This window comes from Pongo abelii, chromosome 17 (genome assembly GCF_028885655.2).
Source record: "Pongo abelii isolate AG06213 chromosome 17, NHGRI_mPonAbe1-v2.0_pri, whole genome shotgun sequence".
Taxonomy (NCBI): domain Eukaryota; kingdom Metazoa; phylum Chordata; class Mammalia; order Primates; family Hominidae; genus Pongo; species Pongo abelii.
The window spans coordinates 22,628,226-22,650,470 of record NC_072002.2 but is presented as its reverse complement, the minus strand read 5'-3'; the positions used below and the strand labels follow the sequence as shown (position 1 = coordinate 22,650,470).

Sequence of the window (22,245 nt, the reverse complement as noted above, 5' to 3'; positions counted from 1 at the left end):
CTGGATGAGGTCCGTGAGCTCCTTCCAGTTTCACAAAGAATGTGCAGAAGGTGGAAAGAGTGCGGGACTCAGGCCCAGCTGCAGCTGCACTCAGGCCCCTCAGTCATAAAGTCCGGGGGAGGGGCTGGGTAGGTGCTGACAGGAGGGCAGCCCCTGTTCCTCTTCCCTAGCCAGATTCTCACACGTCCCTGAGGAACTAGAGAGGAACGCCTCCGGGAAGCCCAGCCAGGGCCAACCAGAAGGGCCTTTTGGTGAAGTCTGACATCCTACATTAGTTTCTCTGGACCTGGGTGAGAACCGGCCCCCAAGGGAAGGACTGTTTTGCCAGTGCCAACTCTCCAGCTGGGCTGTTGGTTCCCACTGCCTCCCATCATGGATACAGAAAAGCAGCCAGGCTATTCCTAGTGTAGTAAATACAGAGCTGGCTGAGGCAGGGCCAGCTGAGGTGCAGACTCCATGGGGTTTGCTGTCACTCTGCCAGCCATCTGTCCAGCAGGCCTCAGCTTCACAAACAGGAAAACAGAAGGAGTGCATCTACTCACTGGGCGTCACACTGCCCCCGCTCACAGCCACCACCTGCATCGAGGCAACCTGCAGGCGGGAGCTTGGTTCCAGGAGGTGTCTGTAAACTTCGGTCCTGGGGTGGGCCACTGCAGATGGCCTGTCCTTGCTTTCTCATCACCAAATCCCCGTTTTTGGTGCTGATGCATCCAGATGTTAAAATCGCTGACGTTTTCACAGGACCCACAAAGAGGGAGGGTCCAGGCACATTTTTTCTTTCTGTATCACCCTGGAGTGATGGGGAAATTTCCCCAAAAACCATGTGTACTGTGATTGCACGTATTGGGGTGGGTATATTAGACTAGGGGGCCGCGGATGGGTGGGGAAAATCTTTCATGTGAGGTATTCCTCTAAGCAATTCTTGACAACTCTTTTCTCCTCCCTTCTGGAAGCTTCTGGCACGGGAGGTGGAGGCATGGCATGTCAGGGGTGCAGGTCAAGACCACATGTACTTGGCACAGTACACAGAGCTTGGCTGGGCTGTGGGTGGGTGAGCATTGGCTGGGCTGTGGGTGGGTGAGCATTGGCTGGGCTGTGAGTGGGTGGGCATTGGCTGGGCTGTGGGTGGGTGAGCATATGCGGGAGGACCCTTGGCTTTGGCCACCGAATGCCCCTTGCTGGCTAGTCAGCCGGGACCACCCCTGCCTCTCCCACTCACACATTAGGCAAGCTCTTCACAGATCCTGCGTGTGTCCTCAGGCACCGTCATGGAGTAGCCCACGGTTCTGGAGTCTGTGAAGGTCTCATGGTCGTTGCCACCTGGTATGATTTTGTCTCCAAAGAAATAAATGGCCTTATAACTGTCGTTTTTCACATGTCACAGGCAATACCTCTTGCCCCATCCATCAGGAAAGACATCAAAGCTGATCTGGCCTCCTATGAAAAACGTGAGGCCTTTTCCTGCAAACTCTTTCCTTGATCTGCTACAACTTTTTCTCTTATATTTTCTTTTTTATTGAATTCGTAGAACTCAATGCATTCTTCTTGGCTGCAGCTTCTTCCAAATAGGGGACATGTTTAACATCCCATTTCAGAATTCAATGAAAGTACCCCTCTTCTTCAGGAGTTTAATTTTTGCATTGCAGCTCAGACAATAGTTGATTAAATCTTGGATTAGGACCTCACCCAGGTGACTTTGAATATTCCATTTACACGAGCATTTCCCATCTTGGTATGCTACCAAGCCATTTTCTGGAAACACATAATCATATTTTTCAACCACATCATTTCCCAGTTGCTCCTGTGCTTCCTCAAAGTCCAACGTGCCCACCACTCCGATTTTGATCTTCTGCCTCAATTTTTGTAGGAAGTCATCCATTTCTTTGGTAATTTTCTGCTGTGGGGTGGTCAGGGTCCCATCAACATCCAAAAGGCAGAGCACTGCGCCGGGTGCTGCCATGTCCCTGGTTTCCAACTGCACCTTACAAGACTGGTTGGCACCAGCCCATGGTAATTTCTATCCTATCTTCTGTGTGTATGCACTTGATTATTCTAGGCACTTGATTTTAGTAGAATCCTACAGTATTCCTTTTGTGTCTGGCTTATTTCATTAGGCACAATGTTTTCAGTATCCATCCGCATTGTATCATATATCAAAATTGTTTTTTACAGATGGATGATGTACCATTGCATGTATATACCACTTTGTTTTTATACATGCATTTGTTCACTGATAGTTGGATTATTTCCATCTTTTGGCCCTTGTGAATAGTGATGCTATCAACATTAGTGTACAAATATCTGTTTGAGTTCTGTTTGCCATTCTTTTTGGTATATACCTACTATTAGAATTCCTGGGCCCAATGGTAGTTCTATGTTTAACCTTTGGAGCAACTGCAAACTGTTTTTCACAGTGATTGCAACTTTATACATTTCTACCAGCAATGTATCACAGTTACATTTTCTTGTTTTCCTTTAAACACTTATTTTAAACTATTTTCCTTTAAAAAAAAAAATTACCCGGCCAGGCGTGGTGGCTCACACCTGTAATCCCAGCACTTTGGGAGGCCGAGGCAGGTGGAACACAAGGTCAGGAGATTGAGACCGTCCTGGCTAACGCAGTGAAACCCCATCTCTACTAAAAAATAGAAAAAAAATTAGCCAGGCATGGTGGCGGGCGCCTGTAGTCCCAGCTACTTGGGAGGCTGAGGAAGGAGAATGGCGTGAACCCAGGAGGCGGAGCTTGCAGTAAGCCAAGATCGTGCCACTGCACTCCAGCCTGGGCGATAAAGCAAGATTCCATCTCAAAACAAAACAAAAAAAAATTATCCTAAGGCTAGGCACAGTGGCTCACACCTGTAATCCCAACAGTTTGGGAGGCTGAGGTGGGTGGATCACAAGGTCAGGAGTTCAAGACCAGCCTGGCCAAGATGCTGAAACCCCGTCTCTACTAAATGTACAAAAATTAGCTGGGCATGGTGGCACGCACCTGTAATCCCAGCTACTTCGGAGGCTGAGGCAGGAGAATCGCTTAAACCTGGGTGCCAGAGGTTGCAGTGAGCCAAGATCAAGCCACTGCACTCCAGCCTGGGCAACACAGCAAGACTTCGTCTAAAAAAAAAAGAAAATTATCCTAGTACTTGTATATTGGCACCTGTTTGTGCTTTTCACTTGCATTTCCCTAATGACTAATGATGCCGAGCAGCTTTTCCTCTGCTGGGTATACCTGCTTTAGAGACTTATATATTCAGGTACTTTGCCCATTTTTAGAGCTGTCTTTTGTCTTTTTTGTTTGTTGTTGTTGTAGATTTTTAGGAGTTTTAGAATATATTCTAATTTTTAATTTCTTACAAGATGTATAATTTGCAAATATTTCTCCCTTTGTTTAGAACTTTACATGTACAAACTTCCTTAATTTGTATAAAATTGATTTTTTTCTATTTATTTATTATACTTTAAGTTCTGGGATAAAAATTGATTTTTTTAAGCATTGCCTTATTTTTAGTGTCATATTCATTAAAAAGTTGCTAAATTCACTGCTATGAAACCTTATCCCAATATTTTCTTCTGAGAGTTTTATAATTTTAGCTCTTATATTTAGGTCTCTGACACATTTTGAGTTAATTTTTTATATGGTGTAAAGTAAGCATTCAGTTTTTTTATCTGAATGAGAATGTGCAGTTTTACCAACATCATTTGCTGAAGAGGCTTTCCATTTTCCATTGTATATTTATGGCACTTTGTTGAAGATCACTTGGCTGTATATGTATGTGTTTAATTCTGGGCTCTCTATCAATCCCAATGGTCCTTATGGGTGCCCTAATTCTAGGACCATACTTTTTGAGTATATGTAACTGTATTGTACATTTCAGTCTCATAAATGTGTGTCTTCCAACACTATTCTTTTACAATGTTATTATTGAATATTTGAGACCCCTGGAAAATTCATTCAAAATTGAGGGTTTTCTTATCCATTTTTGCAAACATGGTTGTCAGCAGTTTGACAGGGATTGTGGTGCATCTGTACATCACTTTGTACAGTATTGCACTTGAATAATGTTTAGTCTTCCTGTCCATGAATACAGGGTGCCTTTCTACTTATTTATATCCTCTTTACTTTATTTCAGCAATGTTTTGTTCTTATTGAGGTATAAGTACTTTGCTTCCTTGGTTAGCTATCTTACTAAGTACATAATCATTTTACATGTTATTATAAATGGAATTACATACGCAATTTTCTTATTGGACTGCTCATTGTTGGTGTGTATTAACATAGCTGCCATTTGAGTGTCAACCTTATACTATGCAACTTTGAACTTGTTAACACTAATACATTCTTATAGATTATTTCATATTTTCTATATATAAAAGTTAGAGAAGTTACTGGCTTCATATCTATTTTCTCAAGATATGAAATGTATATTGCTACTGTACAGTTAAATTCATACTCCCTACTGAATGATGTCCTTCCAAATGGCCTAGATTGTTCAAAAAATAATTTGTCTTCTTATTCCACAATTTATAGTTTTAGTTCTTTCTTCATGATGATGTCTTTGTTTTTTTCCTTTTAGTAATATGTAGTATTTCTCATTCTGTTCTGCACACCAAGGCTCCCTGTTAGCTAGTAACTGGAAGAATATGGCAATGTCTATTTTGTTTTTGCTTTAACATCATTAATGACCTTTTTAATTACTAATATCAGAAATTTGCTGTGAATCTGGAGTGGAGGAAATGTGCAGGGAAGCATTTCACAAATGAAGGAAGCCTGACCTTCCTTTTAACATGGCTTCCTTCTTTTCCCGAGATGGAAATGTGTACTGAGCTCATGACATGTGAGAGCCTGTCGCTTTAGCTTCTCCTCATATCATGAGTTTTCCCAAATATCTAATGACAATGTCTGTGTCCGGGTCCATTTATCTACCACAACATGATTCCTAAACGTATTTTTGTGTATTACCCAGAATTCTCTACTTACAGACATATCAATAATATACTTTCACCCAACCCATTGCCCTCCTCAGAGGTAAGAGATGCCCAAAATGGTTCTCCTGTCACTTCATCCCAAGCACTGCTCCAAGGCTGGGCTGTGCTCATCTCCGTAGCTGGGCAGTGGGCTCAGGCAGAGCCACTTACATTTGGGAGGAATAAGTCATATGAGATAATAGTATATCATGAGTTTAGAACACCAAGATGACATAGAAGATCATTCTCATCTCCAGGTAAACTGGTGTTCATCCCATTGGACCAGGTATCTGGATTTTTTGTCAGGTTACTGGTTCATTTTGTAGACAGCACGCACTTTAAAAAAATTTTTTTTTGGAAGTAGCCACTGCATGGAATCAGGATGTGACCAAAAGCATTTTTGACACCTAGAGCTATCTGATTCCTTCAAAACCAAGTTTGGGCTAAGCTGTAGTGGTTATTTTTAGACAAAACAGATCTGTGTTATGGAATCAGCCCTGACTTGGAAGCTTATCTCCTGGGTTTGAAAGCAGCTCTGAATCTTGCTAAGTTGTGAGACCTCAGGCAAGTCAGTTCACCTCTAATTGACCTTGCTGACCATACACAACACACACTTTACTTTTAGTATCCCATTCAACCCTCACTACAAACTTCACCTAAGCTGTGGTAGTTTACTGTCCGGACTCCTTAGATGGAGAAACTGAGGTGCTAAATGAATGTGCCCAAACTTGCAGGCTCCTAAGTGAAGGAGACAAGATGTGAACCTAGACATGTGGCCCCAAGGCTGATGCAGTGAGTCGTTGAACTGCAGTTATCACTCCGAGAAGAGTGGCTCTCAACCCTGCCATGAGTTGTAACCATAGGTGGCTCCTTCACTCATGTGTGTCCTAGATTTCTGTGAGTCTGCAGACATCCCAGGCACTGGCTGTGATTACAGGATGGCCACAGTAATCACATAGCTTAGGGCAAACATCAGTGAATGTAACTGTATCACTGGGCATAGCCATTGGTGTGGGCAGTACAGAGAGGGCCCAGATACTTCTCATGCCATGGCCAGGTCACAAGTTCTGGCCACTGGGAAGCAGCACTGAGAGACTTTCATGAACTTCTTTCAGTGCTGAGGACACTCCTCAGCAGTTGGCCCCAAACGGGTAAGATTGAAGAAATATTTTTGAAACAGTAGAGTGTATTATCACCAAAAGACCTAGGAGTGATCAAATCCTGCAAGCTAGGAAGGCACAATGACAAGGCAGCAAAGGGCCATTTGGTGATTAGTTCACCAAACTTGTTGCAACTGTTTGTACTGCAGAGTTAAAACATACCAGTATTCAACCCACATCTCCTCTCCTGAAATAAACTGTCCAACATTAGCTGGCCAGAACAAGCACAGATATTCTTCATACTCAATTAATATGCATACATGACAAAAGGAGGTCTGGATGAAAAAATAGTGTTATTAATAATGGTTATTTTAAAGGATATAATTTCAGTGTTTCTAATTCTGTCATTGGTTATAACAAAAGGATTAGTGAATAAATACAAAAGACTGTTTTGCCTGGAATTTAATCCAATCTGTCTATTAAACTTTGCTTTTATTCAAGTGCAAAATCCTAAAACACATAATAACTGCAGTGACAGCCAATGTGGATCCGTAGACATAAAATTGGTCTTGGGACGTAAATCTTACAAGCTAGTATCGTTTTACGGGGTTTAGAAAACCATTTAGCTGGGTTTCAAAACCAGCAGTGTGAGTAATGGGATTCTCATCAAATTACAGCATGTACTTCAGTACTGTTTGTAGACTGACTTATTCTTGTTGCCTTAAGTAGCCATTAGCAAAATGCCAGGGACTCAGTTTCTTATTCCTTTCATACTCCTCTTTCTTGCCTGTCTTTTCATGAGGAAAAATTTTCTAGCGCAGTCCAAGCTGTGCTTTAAACCGAACACATCCACACACACTGTCCTATTGTCTACATTCAGTGGAGCGCCCTGAATAAATCACGAACAGAAGCATCTATGACCGACAGTTGCTCTGTGTCCTTCTAGCCTCTCAGGAGTTTTCAGCTCACGAGGGCAGAGGAGATGAAGAGAGGCCGATCGATGTGAGGGTGAGGTTGCCTTGCTTTCCCTAAAATAGACATGTTCCTTTCTTGGTTGCTTTTTCAATTAACTTTACATGTGAAAAAAATAACAATGTGCATTATAGATATTAAATACTGTTTTCTGGGGTGGTGGAAGAAGAGATTCTTAGCAACTGATATGTAATCCAAAATGACATTTACATATGATGACCTCAGGTTATAGACTGTATCCCTGGGGTCCTTGTTCTTGGAAGCAATGTCTTCTTGGATTAAGCATTTTGCACTTGCCAACCTAAACAGACCTAAGAGATACACCTTCTGGGAAAAGCTCATGTCTTTTCCAGTGTGCATTGTACCCTTGTTTTGGGGGCCTTGGAGTTGACTACAGTTTCTGATCCAGTTTTTAATGCGCTTTGAGAGAAACAGAGCCATGTGCAAACAATCCACAGCTCAATATGCCCCTCATACAGCTTTGTTCCTGTATTGCAGGTCGTGCAGGCGGCCCCTCTGAGGTGTGACTCCAATAAGTACTCTGGAATTACTTGCTGAGAAAGAAAAGTCTGGATGCCAAGAAAGGTGTGACATCCTTGCTGGCTTCAATGTGAAGAGCCACCCTGATTCTGGGATTCTGATAGGAATAAGGGTAGTGGACTTTTTTTTTTTAAGTTCTCCAGGCAAACATTATGACCAAATGTCTCCATCTGATGAAGCAGCTGCACTCCTATGGGGGCACTGGGCTGTGTGCTTGCCTGGTGTCTTATGAGTCTGCATCGTGTGATATGATTGTGTGTGTTTTAGTATAGGGGAGGCTGTGTGTTTTCTCAGGAGAGATTTTCCATTTACACAGCACAATTGCCAGTCTCTACTTCTAAAAAGTAAAATCCACCCCTCTTCTACTCTCTCTATACATGACTCATTCACCCATGCCAGAGCCACCTTTTATTACCCTCACTGCTCAGGTGGATAATCTGAAGGGCCAATGGGAGTGGCCCCAGCTTTTGAGCTCCTGAATGAAAAAGTCAAAACATGAGCTCAGGTGTGTGGCCCAATGCTGACATGCACTTATGCCTCAGTCACAAGGGTGTTCATCACCATGCAGGGAGTCCAGCATTCATGTACAAGCCCTAAAGCACTGAGCCTGAGAGATCCCAGACTCTGCCCATCACCATAAAGTGACCTCCATGGTCACATAACCCAGAGCAGTTATAGGCACATCTTCCTACAGACCAGCATAGTCATCAGTGTCAAAAGCACAAAGATCCCCGGATGTTTTGGGTCAGCTCACAGGTTCTAAGACATGGGGGACCATATAGAACAGTTCTGAAGTTATTTTGCTCAACAGCTGGCCAAAGCTTATGAGGATCAGTGATATATTTCAGTAGATTTAGTAATGTTCACAAGCCCTAAAATGCTCAAATCCTGCCAGCTAAAAATGGTGAAGAGAGACAGATAAGAACACTGCAGCACTCTGTGTGGTTTCCGTTGCCTCGTGGCAACTCTGTTATACATCTGGATTAAGGACCCTCAGCCTCAACCTAGCCTTTCCTCCATGAGGAACTGTCTCACCGTTGACTGACTAGTGTAGCCTGCCTGGCCATTAGCCTACGTGAAATAAAGTTTTGCTTTAAAACAAGTGTAAATCTCATACAGCAGATAAGTGCAGTAGCAGCATCATCTTGCAAGTTGTGAAGAAGACAGCGGCGATGTAGCTGGACTTGAAGCCAGACAGGAGGAATTAGGGAACTCTGTCACTGAATTACAGTATGCAGAGTTGAAGACCATTTGTAGACAATTTCATGTTACAGTAGGTAGCCTTTAGCTAGTAAGCAAAGGTCTCTATTTCTCATTTCTTTCCTGTTCATCTTCATTGTTGTCCTTCTTCCAAAAGGGCAAACAGCCCAAGCAGAAGGCAATTTTAGTATTAATCTAACTAAGGTTTTGTGTAGTTTACTATCATCCAGGTAATCAAATATAACTCTGCCTGCCTGCGTGCCTGCCTGTCCCCAACACCTGCTCTGTGTTTTCATGTAATAAATATTTTGGTGTTCTACTTACCATGTGCTAGATTTTCTGGAAACCACAAAGAAAATGAGGTAGAGTCTTTATATTGACAGCTGATGTTAGATTTAACATAACTGACAAAAAATAAAAATTGCAACTTTTATAAAAATACCTTTTATATGTCTGAATACATACTGAATGTAAGGTAGTTAACAAAAATAATTACACCTGCACTCATGGGCAGTTTCTCATGAACTTGTCAATTTCTATTTTTTCTACTTCCTCATTTCAGTAGATGATGCATATCTGAACCTGGAAACCGCTTCCCACTGTAGAGCGTGTTCTGAGTCATGTCCCTTAGCTTCACCAGAGCAGGTCCAGCAGGCTCTGAGCTTGGCCTCTTTGCCTGAAGCGAGACCTCTAGGTAATGTCTCCAGGGAGGGTGGCACAAAGGATCCTGGATCTCCTGATCACAGCAGCCCAAGAGTGCTGTGTGTGCACCATGGCTCAAGAAGAAGACTTAAAAAGGGGAAAGTATGACTATTTCTAATCCGTAGTATTTCAGTATTTTTAATGTTTCGGTTATCTGTATGAAAAAGAATTTGTGATAAATAGAATAATTTGCCTAAAATTGAATCTATTTCACCAATAAAATTGGCTTTTAATCAAGTGATAAATCCTGTAAAATAGATAATAGATGCAGTACCAACATAATTTGATTCTAGTACACTGAAATAATCTTGAATATGTTAAGAAAGTGTTGTTTGTGTAGAAGAGTTTCAAATCATGTGAGTGATAAAGGGACCCTTCTGTTGAACCTTGGTGTGCATTTTAGGTCCATTTTGGGTTTACTCCTTTGTGCTGCTTCATGATGCCTTAGGACAAGGACAAGGCCTAGGCCTCCTTGTCTCAGTTCCCTCCTGCTCTCTTTTGCCCTCCTCCTTCCGCCTGGAGCATGGCCCAGCATCAGGTTGGCGCATGCTGTGATCAGCCACTTCCATGCACCACACCAAGCAAAGCTCTCTGGGTGACACAGTTGCCACCACCAGGGCACTGACCTTTACTCTGTATTCTCCTAGCTCCTCCTGAGGGTGCTGTAGGAGACATCTGCAAAAAAGAAGATGCTGGCAGTGTAAGACACTTTTCTTGGTCTTAAACAGAAATGTTACTTTCCTGGCTGCTTTCCTTTCCAGTCAGATATACACATGGGAATCTGACAGTGTGCATTATCTATGATGTCCACAGTTCCCTTGCTGGGTGGTACTGGTTGGCAGCCTCTCACCAACCCACACCTGGCATACTGGGGCCTTGTAAATGGCAGCATTCCCTATCCACTGCAATGCAGAGGCCTTTCCCTCAGCAGCAGTTTTCCCCATGGATTAAGAGTTATGAAACTGGCTGGGTCCAGTGGCTCACACCTGTATTCCCAGCACTTTGGGAGGCCAAGACAGGCGGATCACCTGAGGTCAGGAGTTCAAAACTAGCCTGGCAAACATGATGAAACCCTGTCTCTACTAAAAATACAAAAGTTAGCTGGGCTTGGTGGCATGCGCCTGTAATCCAGATACTTGGGAGGCTGAAGAAGGAGAATCGCTTAAACCCGGGAGGTGGAGGTTTCAGTGAGCTGAGATCAAGCCACTGCACTCCAGCCTGGACAGCGAGACTCTGTCTAAAAAAAAAAAAAGAAAAAAAAAAAGAGTTGTGAAACTGCCCGTCTAAATAAACCTTAAAGGTAAATTCTGTTGGAAAAGTTCTTGTCTTTTCTATAGGTGTCTTTTCTATAGGTGTAGTTTTGGGGGACTTTGACCTTTGACTCTACCACTAGACTTCCAATTTTCTAAAGTTGCCAAGAGAATAACAGATATGTGTGACATGCGTGACATCATCTAATCCTCCTAATGTGTTCTATAATTGCAGATGCCATCAACCTCAGAGGGGAGTATTTACCTTGAAATAGCTCACTTCCTGAGGAACAAACTTGCTGGATCTAGTGTACAGAAACCTGATTCTGGGTTCCTTTGGGAAGGAGCATTATGGGCCTGGTGAGAGCAAATGACTTTCAAGTAGAAAGCTATGGCCAGAGAGGCTGCAGGAATATCTGTGAACCCAGAGAAAAGACCAGGGAATCCTGTGTGAGGCAGTGGGGCTTCAGCGGGAGTAGGAGTGGGTAGCCTGTCTCAAATAACTTCTCCTGATGTTTGTGTTTCTCCAGTGTGGGCGCTGGAGAGCATAACTGATGAGGAGGACTCTCCAGGTAGGGAACTGCTTTCCAGGTGGGACTCAGTGGGCGAGGGTTCCCAGGGGTCTTCAGGGTATTCCTGCTGCTTGGGAGGCTGAGGGAGGGGGCATAGAATCAAAAAGAAAAAGGAAATACGTGTAAAGTTTGGTTTGGTCTTTTCCAAGTTTATTGGCATAGTGGTGAGAACTGTCTCTATGGGCTGTGAGGGTGCTGTGTTATTTAAAGATGATCTTTCCCAAAACACCTTTTCTGCCTCTGCATCTGCCAAACATCACAGCCTCTGCGTTGGATTAGTCAGCACTCCTTGATATTGTGCAAAAGAGGTTTAGGGTTCCCTCAACCTGTGGTGGAGGGAATGTGAGGGCCACAGCCTCTCACAGGCACATACTTGAACCTGGAGACAAAGTACTCCTAGGGTTTGCCCAGGGCTGTAGGAAACCTTGACGATCATCCTCCGAACTTTTAAAAGCACGTTCATGTTTCTGTCCTTGCTGTTGACTCCTGGTTTAAAGGGATCTCCCAGGGTGGATGACAGAGGGAATATTCACTCTGGGCTCACTGCTGGAGCTCCAGTGCCCTGGGAGGGGAGAGGAGAAGCCTGACCTTGAGCACAGCTCCAGCCTCCACTCCCCACCCCTATTGCAGGCTCTGGGCTGTGGTTTCATTTTCCCCAGTTCTCTAACTTCTCAGGAAGCCCAGAGTTTCTCCCTAAAGAAAGATGGTCCTGCACTCTTTCCTCTCCTCCAAAATTCGGCTTCAGTAGTTGTCCTCTAAGTTGAATTTAGAACTTAAAATCTAGACTTCTCGTATCACCAAGAAATACGCAGGAAGTTCCACGTGATCTCGTGTGTGCTAGCACGTAACTTAGTACTACAGGTGACAGTTTTATTTTTGGAGGAGTCTTATTTTACATAGGGAAATAGAAAACTAAGTGGCCTCCCTTGAGGCAGCCCAAGGGCTCCACTGGACCCAGAACTCTGAGTTCTGATGCTGCTTATCATTTGCTTTTCCTCATGAGCTCCTGGACTACCTCATATCACCAGCACCCTCTACCCAAGGTCCTGGAGCCAACACTGGAGTAAAAGAGCAGAAGAGAGCTCCTTAGAGGTGGAGGGTAAGACAGCCCTGCTTTCTCCCTGCGATTTCTCTGCAAAAAGTGCAGACAAAAGTGAATTGGAACCCCTCAATGGGGTTCCATTGGAATTATCCACAGAGTTTTAGAGTGGGGAAGGATAGCAGAGAACATTTAATTCAACCTTTTCTCTTCCCAGATACAAAAACTGGGGTTATACCTTTAACCCCAATTAAAAAACAGTAGTTTCTTCATCATTACAAATGTCCCTGTTTTTTTGTTTTTTGTTTTTTGTTTTTGACGGAGTCTCGCTCTGTCACCCAGGCTGGAGTGCAGTGGTGTGATCTCGTCTCGGCTCACTGCAACCTCCACCTCCCAGGTTCAAGCGATTTCCCTGCTTCAGCCTCCCAAGTAGGTGGGACTACAGGCACATACCACCATGCCCGGCTAATTTTTTATATTTTAGTAGAGATGGGGTTTCAACATGTTGGCCAGGATGGTGTTGATCTCCTGACCTCGAGATCCGCCCACCTCAGCCACCCAAAGTGCTGGGATTACAGGTGTGAGCCACTGCACCCGGCCCCTTACTGTCTCTTATTTCTTCCTGTCCTTATGCTCTCTGCCTTAAATGGGGTCCTCAGGACCATCCATCAGTGTCTTCATAGAGAATGGAATTTGCACCTTCTCTGTGGGTTAATGCGTTGCTTCTACACAGTTCATGCATATTCTATGAAAGCAGTATCCAACCATTAACACATTACTACAGTGTTTACCAATGGCATTCAGTAAGAGTTTGGACATGATGGACAAGGACAGACTCATAAGGGACTTATTTCAAGAGGGTACTTTGTCAGGTCAGGCCAAGGGTCCCTGAGGGCAGTGGGGTGAAAGGCAGCAGCCAAAATGATGTTTGACATTTTCTCATTTTCCGTTCACAATTTTCAAATAGACCTATGTTGTCACAGGAATTTGTAAAACATCTGAAAATTAAATTTTAACACACGTATAGAAAGCAGGGAAAACACGAATGTACAGCTCAGTGATTCCTCACAAAATGAGCACCCATGCATCCCTAGTCAGGTCAGTATTCCAGACCCACTAGCCACCTTTGGGTCCCTTCTGAAGGTGACTGCTGTGACTTCTAATGCCCTGTTTAGACTTCTCCAGGTTTGGATAATTATGCATAGAAGAAGTCAGTATGTATTGCTTGGTGTCTGGCTTCTTTGCTCACGTTGTTTTAGAGATTCAGTCATGTAGTTAAGCATAACCATAGCCCTTTTCGTTTCCTCACAGTATAGTATTCCACTGCGGTCACATGTTGTAATTTATCCACTACTATTGATGGACATGAGAATTTTTTAATAATTTTGGCTATCACAAATAATGCTGCTTTGAGCATTTTTTCAGTGTTTTTGAATAATGCAGGCACCCATTTCTGTTGAGAAGATTGTGAGAAGGGTGCATGTCTTTTATTTTCGTTAATAACGCCAAACTTTTTCCTAAATGGTTACATTAAATTATGCTCCTTTAACAGCCTACGAAAGTAGCCGTTTCTCCAAATCCTTGTCAAGTTTTAGTTTTATCTCTCATTAAGAGTTGAATTACTCTGGTTAGTCTTTCATTTGAATAGCCTTTTATTTTTAAAATGTAACAAAAGAAACTTCATCTTATTCTAATTATGTTAAGCACACCATCAGGCTATCTTGAACAGATAAATTGTGGTAGCTTATTTTTTCCTGAGCAATGCACACATTTTCCATTTACAAACATTAATATGACCGGGCACAGTGGCTGATGCCTGTAATCCCAGCACTTTGGGAGGCTGATGCAGGCAGATCACTTGAGGCCAGGAGTTTGAGACCAGCCTGGTCAACATGGCAAAACCCCATCTGTATGAAAAATATAAAAATTAGGTCCAATATGGCGGCACCCAGTGGCAGTGTGAACTGTAAGGAGTTTGCACACTTCCAGGAATTACTCAAGGTGATGAGGCCTATCGATGACAGAATAGTACATGAATTAAACACTACAGTTCCAGCAGCTTCCTTTGGAGGGAAAATTGATGCCAGCCAAACCTGTAAACAACTTTATGAGTCTTTGATGGGAGCTCATGCCAGTAGAGACAGAGTCAAAAAAAATTGTATAGCCCAGACTTCGGCAGTAGTAAAAAACCTCCGAGAAGAGAGAGAAAAGAATTTGGACGATTTAACGTTATTAAAGCAACTTAGAAAAGAGCAGACAAAGTTGAAATGGATGCAGTCAGAACTGAACGTTGAAGAAGTGGTAAATGACAGGAGCTGGAGGGTGTTTAATGAACGCTGCTGAATTCACTTCAAGCCTCCAAAGAATGAATAAAGAGAGATTCTTTTTTTTTTTTTTTTTTTTTTAAGGACTGGGTCATCTCGTAAGAGCTAAGCATGACAGATATCAACAGGGCGGGCTTTCTAGGATGATTTCTCAGCCAACAGTCCAAGACCTTTTGTTGATTTCAGCCCCACTTAGCCAAGACCTCAAGTATAAATTCTGATAATTATGGAGAAATCAACTATTTTATACTGATTCTGTAAAAAAAAAAAAAAAAAAAAAAAGTTTTGTAACTATTAAAATAATTTTCTGAAAAAAAAAAGAAAAATATAAAAATTTGCTGGATGTGGGGGCACATGCCTGTGGTTCCAGCTACCAGGGGGCTGAGGCATGAGAATTCTTGAACCCAGGAGGCGGAGGTTGCAGTGAGCCGAGATCATGCCACTGCACTCCAGTCTGGGTGACAGAGCAAGATTCTGTCTCTTAAAAAAAAATTAATATATCAATCATTTTGAATTGTAATCTTTCTGTAATGCTTCCTTTTAACATTTACAAACAGAGGAAACTAAACTATTGAAATTTTGTGAAGTAGTAAAATTATGATTTCAGCTGTGCCCCTTATCCTGCAATACTCATTTGTCAGTGCCTTTAGGACTCATGTCACATGGATTAAACTCAGAGTGAAACACAAAGCCAAAATTATGGCCAGGGGGTTGTTGACTCACATGACCTCTTCAGGAGGCAGTTTGGTTCTGCCAAGGTGAAAGATAGTGTAACTTTCTAGCCATCCTACTTCCAGGAATGCTTCAGATACAATCATGCACGAGCGCCAGGAGCGATGCAGAAAAAGCTGTTCACTGCAGCATGGTTTCAATAGCAAGATTACTTTATAGCTCTTAAATAATGAAGTGGATTTACATTTGAAATGCAGAATGGTAGCTAAGGTGCATTGACCGGTGATATATGCAGAGCTACAGAAGACTGTATAAATATAATCATGCAGAAGCATGTGTTCCTGGTGCTTGTTTGTATTTGCAGATACAGTGCAGGGATGATATGCAAACAAAAATGCTGACTTGGTGTTTGGGAGTTCAGAGTGGAAGGGAAACTTCCTTTCAAACTCTTTCAGATATTTAGAATAATTTCTAACCATAAATATGTAATGCATTTAGAAATCTAAGTTAATAAGAAAAGCTTACAGTTCTTGTTCTTCTCCTGGGCACATGTCTGGTGGACATGCGGCTGTCATAGTAAGTAATGTATGCAAACTGAGAAAAATCCAAGAATGGGAGTCTGCTTTTTTCATCAAATAATTCTTAAGAGAAGTAGTGTGGTGGTTATTGTTCATTGATATATTACAAATATGTACTAGATAATAATTTCTGACATTTGAACTGTATTTACACATGTTGAATTGAAATACCTGGATAAAAATTGAAATGCATAGATAAAATATTGTGACTAATATAGGCAAACAATTGCTTTTTTGGCATTTTACAAACTGATCATCGTTCCTCATGGCACAGGTTCATGTGATATCAAGTAGCTTGCTTTGTTTGGGAAAGGCAATGATGACTGCAAGAATCACTTCAAAAACTAAAGCGCAGTGGAGATTTCAATTGTGTTCTGTTTAATATTTGAATATTTAATTGCATTCCCAGGTTATTTCTCATCCTAATAGTTCTCACCCACATCATGTGGGTCCCATTAGTACAGGTATCTCCGAATGCTCCACTCTTCCATTACATTGAGTCAATTGCTCATTACCTTGGGCCTCCAAGTGGGGCTATTTTCCTGCTATCCGTCTCCTGGTCTATAGTAAAAGAGCCAATGAGCAGATAAGTGAATACTGAAAAACATTTTCCCTGCTGGAGTGAGAAATAAATGGTTTCTTTCAATAGGGTAGTAAAATGCATCTTTCCCAACGTATTTATATGACTCAAAGCCCAGTCGTGGTTAGCCTTAATTCCTGATTGTCATCAATGTGTATAAATACGTAGCACATACATATTCTAGTCTATATTTCTTATGAAATGTTTTTGTCTCCCATGGCACAGTGCAGAAGAACACAGGTGTTTGTGTCAGACGGCCAGGATCCAATCCTGCTTCTGCTGTAGTGCAATATAGGTAATATCTGGCCTGCATTTGATTTATATGTAGGAACTCTGTCTTGGTTTAATGATTTTTAAATGCTACTAAATTCAGCTTCAGAGGAAGCTGTTTAGGTTTGTAGAAAATGGAAACTTTAAAAAATTTTCTTCCCAGAAGCCAAGAACACTTGACTCGTGTCAAGTCTACCTGTTTATCCACCTGTCCATCTGTCTGTCCATCCACCCATCATCCAACCATGGAACTCAGTGCCAACTCCTGAGGTGATAATGCATTACAGACTCTCCTGTTCTTTCTAGTCACATATTAAAGTGTTCATAAGTTGACCTTGATTGTGATAAGCATCAAGCCCACTTTCTCCAACACTGTGGATTGCTATCCCCCAACACCCCCTCCAGCTCAATCAGGCAGGCAGGCTCCTGCACTTCATAGCAAGCTTACTAGAATATTTCCACCACCTGTACAAGAGGGAAAAAAAGTTGTCTATTCTGTAATATTTTGTTTTAGCATGACATTTTTCATGAAAATTTCTCCAGTAGCCACTCCCAGAGCTAGTTTTTCCCCTAAGATTTTAAAACCACTGAAAAGTTTTCACAATATGCCATGTCACCTTGCACAATACACTGATTGCCTTGTTTTCTTTGGTTTGGTTTTTGTTCTTCAAATTGACTTAAGGATCAGTACTTTCTACTCTGTTTATTGCATCTGTGCTCCTGAGGAAGATTAGCCTCTGGTTGTCCTCTAGGATTGCAAGAGACAACCCTGCTTTAGAGATGAGAAATCTGACACTCTAGAGGTGAAACACTCACCTAAGAAGACCAGGGAGTTAAGTCCATGTTTTATGCCAAAGCCCATTGTTTTCCAGCAGCCATGACATCATTTCTTACTGTATTGGTAAACACTTGGTAGAGACACTCACCTTTAAAATCTCCTGTGGTTGGTGGTTTCATGAGTATGTTGTATGTTCCTGGCAGGGTATTGTACAGCACTGCCTATGAGGCATGAAGGAGTCTCACATGAAGGCCGCCTGCATCCTGGAGGAGTTCCTGAAGCTGCTGCCCATGTTTCTCACAGGGAGGCCAGGGAAGATCTGTACACAGGCAAGCCGTGAACTGAGGACTTCCCTTTCAGGGTATGAATTCTGAGGAATGTTTCTAAGGTGTAGAGAAACATGAAAAACTAGAAATCCATTATGTCTGGAGGTAAAAACAGAAGACCAGAGGGACATGTACACAGGACATTCAGCTTGTGCAGCGGTCAGAGGCAGGGATATTTGGTGTGTTTGCTGCTCTGCTCACCTCACTCTTCAACCTCCCTGCTGGATTTTTGGAGTCATTTGGGTCTGGGTGTCCATTTTGGTGAGTGGCTTGGACTGGAGGAAGTCCATACAGTATGGAAGAGGGTACTGGAGGCTGAGGTAGAATGAGGTAAATGGGAATTGGATAAGATGCACTGGCTGCATTTGGTGACATTTCTGCCTGAGTAGGTATTCGAATATGCACTGCCACTTCTTGGTCCCCCTGAGACAGCTGGAGAACTGAATTGACTTTCACTGCTCTGTAATCAGATTGTTTGTAGTAGTTTAATTTACTCGTCAGGTGACAATAATTATTGAAAATATTCCTAAAATGAGTTTTCTGCCGTTATTATGAATAGTGAAGAAAATTGAAGCTTTCTTGGGAGATCAACAAAATGCTGACTTGGTTTCTATGTATGCCTCATGGGTCATAGCACCCAGCCACTAGCCAGCGCTTGCACCCTCTCCTGGCCCCAGGACTAGGAGGTCAGGGTAGCCTCTCTGATGAGCCTCTGACCTCCAGCCTCAGTAGTGGCAGCACCCCTTCTCCATGGACTTCCACACCAAGGTCCAGAAGCAGGTGTCAGAGAAAGAGAGAGAGACCGAGCTCCTCCTCACAGGGAGTTGCCGAGGGCCCCCTGGACTCTGCCTAGAATGCTCTTGGAGAAGTGCAGATGGAGAAGCGGATTAGAGGCTCCAGTGGTTGGTTCCAGTGAAACTAATCACAGAGTGCTAGAGTGCTACAGACAGGAGAAGACATTTAAGTTAATTTTATCTCTTTCCACATGCAAAAACTAAGGCCGTATTTTTAAATGAAATTGCTTTTCTTCCTTTTAAGTGTCTCTAATTGTACCTGACTTTTGCTGACACTCCCGACGTTCAACCACATATTCACAAAACTTTATTCATGTTTTTCATGAGGGATGCAATTCTCACCTGCTCTGACAGGTGAAGCACCATCCAGATGTCCCTATATACATCACATGAAGGAGGTAACAGATGAGTCATCCACACACTAACACAGATGAGTTTATCAAATGCAGCCATTAAGGATGGGCCCATGTTACCAAGGGACAGAGTGGGGGAAGGTGCTCATTCCAAGAGGCTGCTGCAAGAGTTCAGTCAACCCAGGACACCTAGAGCCATCTGGGCCTGAAGCCAGGGGCTGGCAAATGACAGAATGGACCACAGAGTCTTCTTTTTCTCCTTCCACATTTTCAATAGAGCATATACTGTCATAGTATTTTGTGAAACATTTAAAAATCTAAAGTACAACATACATACAGAAAACACATGAAACCTAAATATACAGCTCTGTAATTTATCACAAAATGAGCACCCATGTAACTACAAGTCAGGTCAAAAACTAGAAGTTACCTGCACCCCAAAACTGCCCTTGTATCTCCTCCTTTCCAAAGCTACCCACTACAACTTTGTGTGCTAGAGTTCGCTCTCTTTTAGTTTGCGCTTATTATAAATAGAATAACTCAGGATGTGTGTTCCTTGATTTCCAGAGGCTTTTGCTCATAATAAGTTTGAAACATTCAGCCCTGTGGCTGTGTGTAGCTGTAGCTCATTCATTGTCTTGCTACACAGCATTCCACTGTCATCCTGTGTTAGGTTTATCCACTCTGCTGTTGATGGGCATTTGGCTTGAGCATCTCTATTTACCTGGTGCACATGGACATGCATTGCTGTCACATATATTGCTAGGAGAGTATATATCTTTCACTTTGAGTTCTTTAAAGATTGAATAAATTGGGTGGAAAAGGATGTTGGAAAATATTCTAACAGAAAAACAATTGGATTTTGGCTCTTTTAAAAATGGTCATATTGATAAAGTGGCATTTTAGCTAAGTGTGATAAAAATTATATGGTTCAGATGTACCATTTTTTCTTTTTGTTGTTCCAATCTGTGGAGTATATTGGTTTAAACAATGAAAACATGTTCTATCATCCCAGCTTCACACTTGCTGTTTCTTTAACAGCCTTCCCAACGGGGCAGGATGGAAGTAAGAGCCCCACTAGTCTCCCCTTAACCTGGAGTCCCCCGCTATCCACAGCTCGCTCATTGGAGGGGACACACTGGGCACCCAGGCCTCAAGGTAAGGACACGCTCCATCACCTAGAGGTGCAGTGCCTGGGAAGACCAACCTTGGAGGGGCACTGCCCCCTTTACAGGGACAGAGGTGTTGGGAGGGACTGACCACCGATTGGTAAGGCTGTGCTTTGTCGGTGACGTGATTGTTTCACAGGTAATTGGGGAGGGACAGTCCCAAGGCCTCACCTGGCCCTGGTCCTGGCTCTGCACAAAGGCAATAAGAGAGGGATGGTGCTAAGAAGGATGACGTGCTGCTGTGGAAGATGCTGGACTGAAATTCAGGAGGCCAAAGATGCAGTGGTCTCATAGGAAGTATGTGACCTTTGGCATACATTTTCTTTCATTGTTGATAAATTTGATAAATTTAAATGATAAACCAATGACTATTTTTTCTATCATGGAGTATCTACTCTCTGCTGCTCTTGTTATTCCTGTCTTTGTGGGGAAGATGGATGGTTCATCAGCATATGCTGCACTGAGCAGAAGGAAAGGTACTACGAAAATATAGAGGAGGGTGAGGGCAGGGAGGGCCCTTCCTCCAGGTGTATGGGGGTCCTTTGGAGGCGGTGAGCCCCGTGGCACCCTGGGGAAGGAGCAGTGAGGCTGCATGCCTTCTACAGTTGAGTACATGGTGTGTCTGAGGACACCCAGGAGCGTGGCTGGTTGGTGAGGAGCCCGTGGCAGAGTGAGAGGAAGCCAAGTCACGAGGGCAGCTGGAGGCCAGCCTCTGGGGGCTGCTCCACGTGCCATGGGAACAGCAGAGTCCAGTGGGTGGGAGGCACAGGACATACCGAAAACGCATGAAACCTAAATATACAGCTCTGTAATTTATCACAAAATGAACACCCATGTAACTGCAAGTCAGGTCAAAAACTAGAAGTTACCTGCACCCCAAAACTGTCCTTGCATCTCCTCCTTTCCAAAGCTAGCCACTACAACTTTGTGTGCTAGAGTTTGCTCTCTTTTAGTTTGTGCTTATTATAAATAGAATAACTCAGGATGTGTGTTCCTGTTGGACGTGTGGTGGCTGATGACAGAACTACAAGGAGAGCAGTGCCATGCACTAAACCCTGACCTTGTTCTGGGCATTGGGCTAAAGCTTTCCATGGCTCATTCCATTTAGTGGCTGGAAGTTGCAGAGGTTTCAGAAGCTCACCCAAGATGCTGGAGCCCCCATCTCCAGCCCTAATGCTGTCCGCCTTTTCACCCAGCCACCGCCTGTTTCAGGAGAGCACACAGAAGTGATGACCTTTTCTGGGCAGGCAAGTAAATCCTGCTGTTTTTATTATTCACGGAAAAAACACTGGCTAATGTGAGGTGGGAAGGTAACAAACTCATTCTCCCTGGACCTCAGGAACCACAGATAGGATTATACTGACTACCAGTATTTTATTCGGTTAGTTCTACCTACATGAATCCTGTAGTATTGAAATGCGTTAGGTTAGCATTTTTGGCCAATGTACTTTACATTCTGGGTTAGAGGTTTTTAAGATTCACCTGTGTAAGCTGACTTAGTTTTCTGTAAGTTTGTGAAAAAGTACAAAAATGGTGATCTCTTTTCTCATACAAATAATGTCTTTTTAATAGAATGTTTTTTCTAATTAAGGTATTAATGTACTTTTCATTCAACACATTCATCGCTTACATTTGAACTATTTTATGAATGAATGTTTAATTGCATAGGTGAAGATTACTAGTCACAGGCATTTTACTAACTGATTCTCATTAGGCATAGGTTCATGTGATGTCAAGGAGCTATGTTTTATTTGGTAAAAATAATAAAATAGCACAAGAATGAATGCAAGCACTGAAGCACGATGGAGGCGCCTATCATGACTTGTCTATGATTCACATCACTCCGTTGTTTTTCCAGGTTACTTATCATCCTAATAATTGTCATCAGCATTGTTTGGGTCCTTCTAGCACAGTTTCACAAAATGGGCCACTCTTCCATTAGGTAGAAATAATTCCATTTGAGCCTTTAATTGCATCTGTCTTCCAGCTTCTTCTTTTGGAAGAGTTAATTAAAGGGTAGATACATTAGAAATTTTTTTCCATGTTAGAATGAGCAAACCACAA

At 42.7% G+C, this 22,245-nt stretch overlaps 1 protein-coding gene and 1 pseudogene across 1 annotated transcript; one reads left to right on the top strand and one right to left on the bottom strand.

The window, feature by feature from the left end:
• Positions 1–1,222: 1,222 nt before the first annotated feature.
• Positions 1,223–1,960, bottom strand: LOC100459226 (phosphomannomutase 2-like; annotated as a pseudogene).
• A 33-nt stretch (positions 1,961–1,993) lies between these two features.
• LOC103892938 (protein MIX23-like) lies at positions 1,994–21,427 on the top strand. Its single transcript, XM_054538176.2, has 8 exons — positions 1,994–10,176; positions 10,962–16,786; positions 16,925–17,031; positions 17,743–17,900; positions 20,054–20,170; positions 20,321–20,478; positions 20,570–20,657; positions 21,290–21,427. The coding sequence occupies exon 2, from the start codon at positions 14,150–14,152 to the stop codon at positions 14,678–14,680; it is 531 nt and encodes a 176-aa protein (XP_054394151.1). The 5' UTR covers positions 1,994–10,176; positions 10,962–14,149; the 3' UTR covers positions 14,681–16,786; positions 16,925–17,031; positions 17,743–17,900; positions 20,054–20,170; positions 20,321–20,478; positions 20,570–20,657; positions 21,290–21,427.
• The last annotated feature ends 818 nt before the right edge of the window (positions 21,428–22,245 follow it).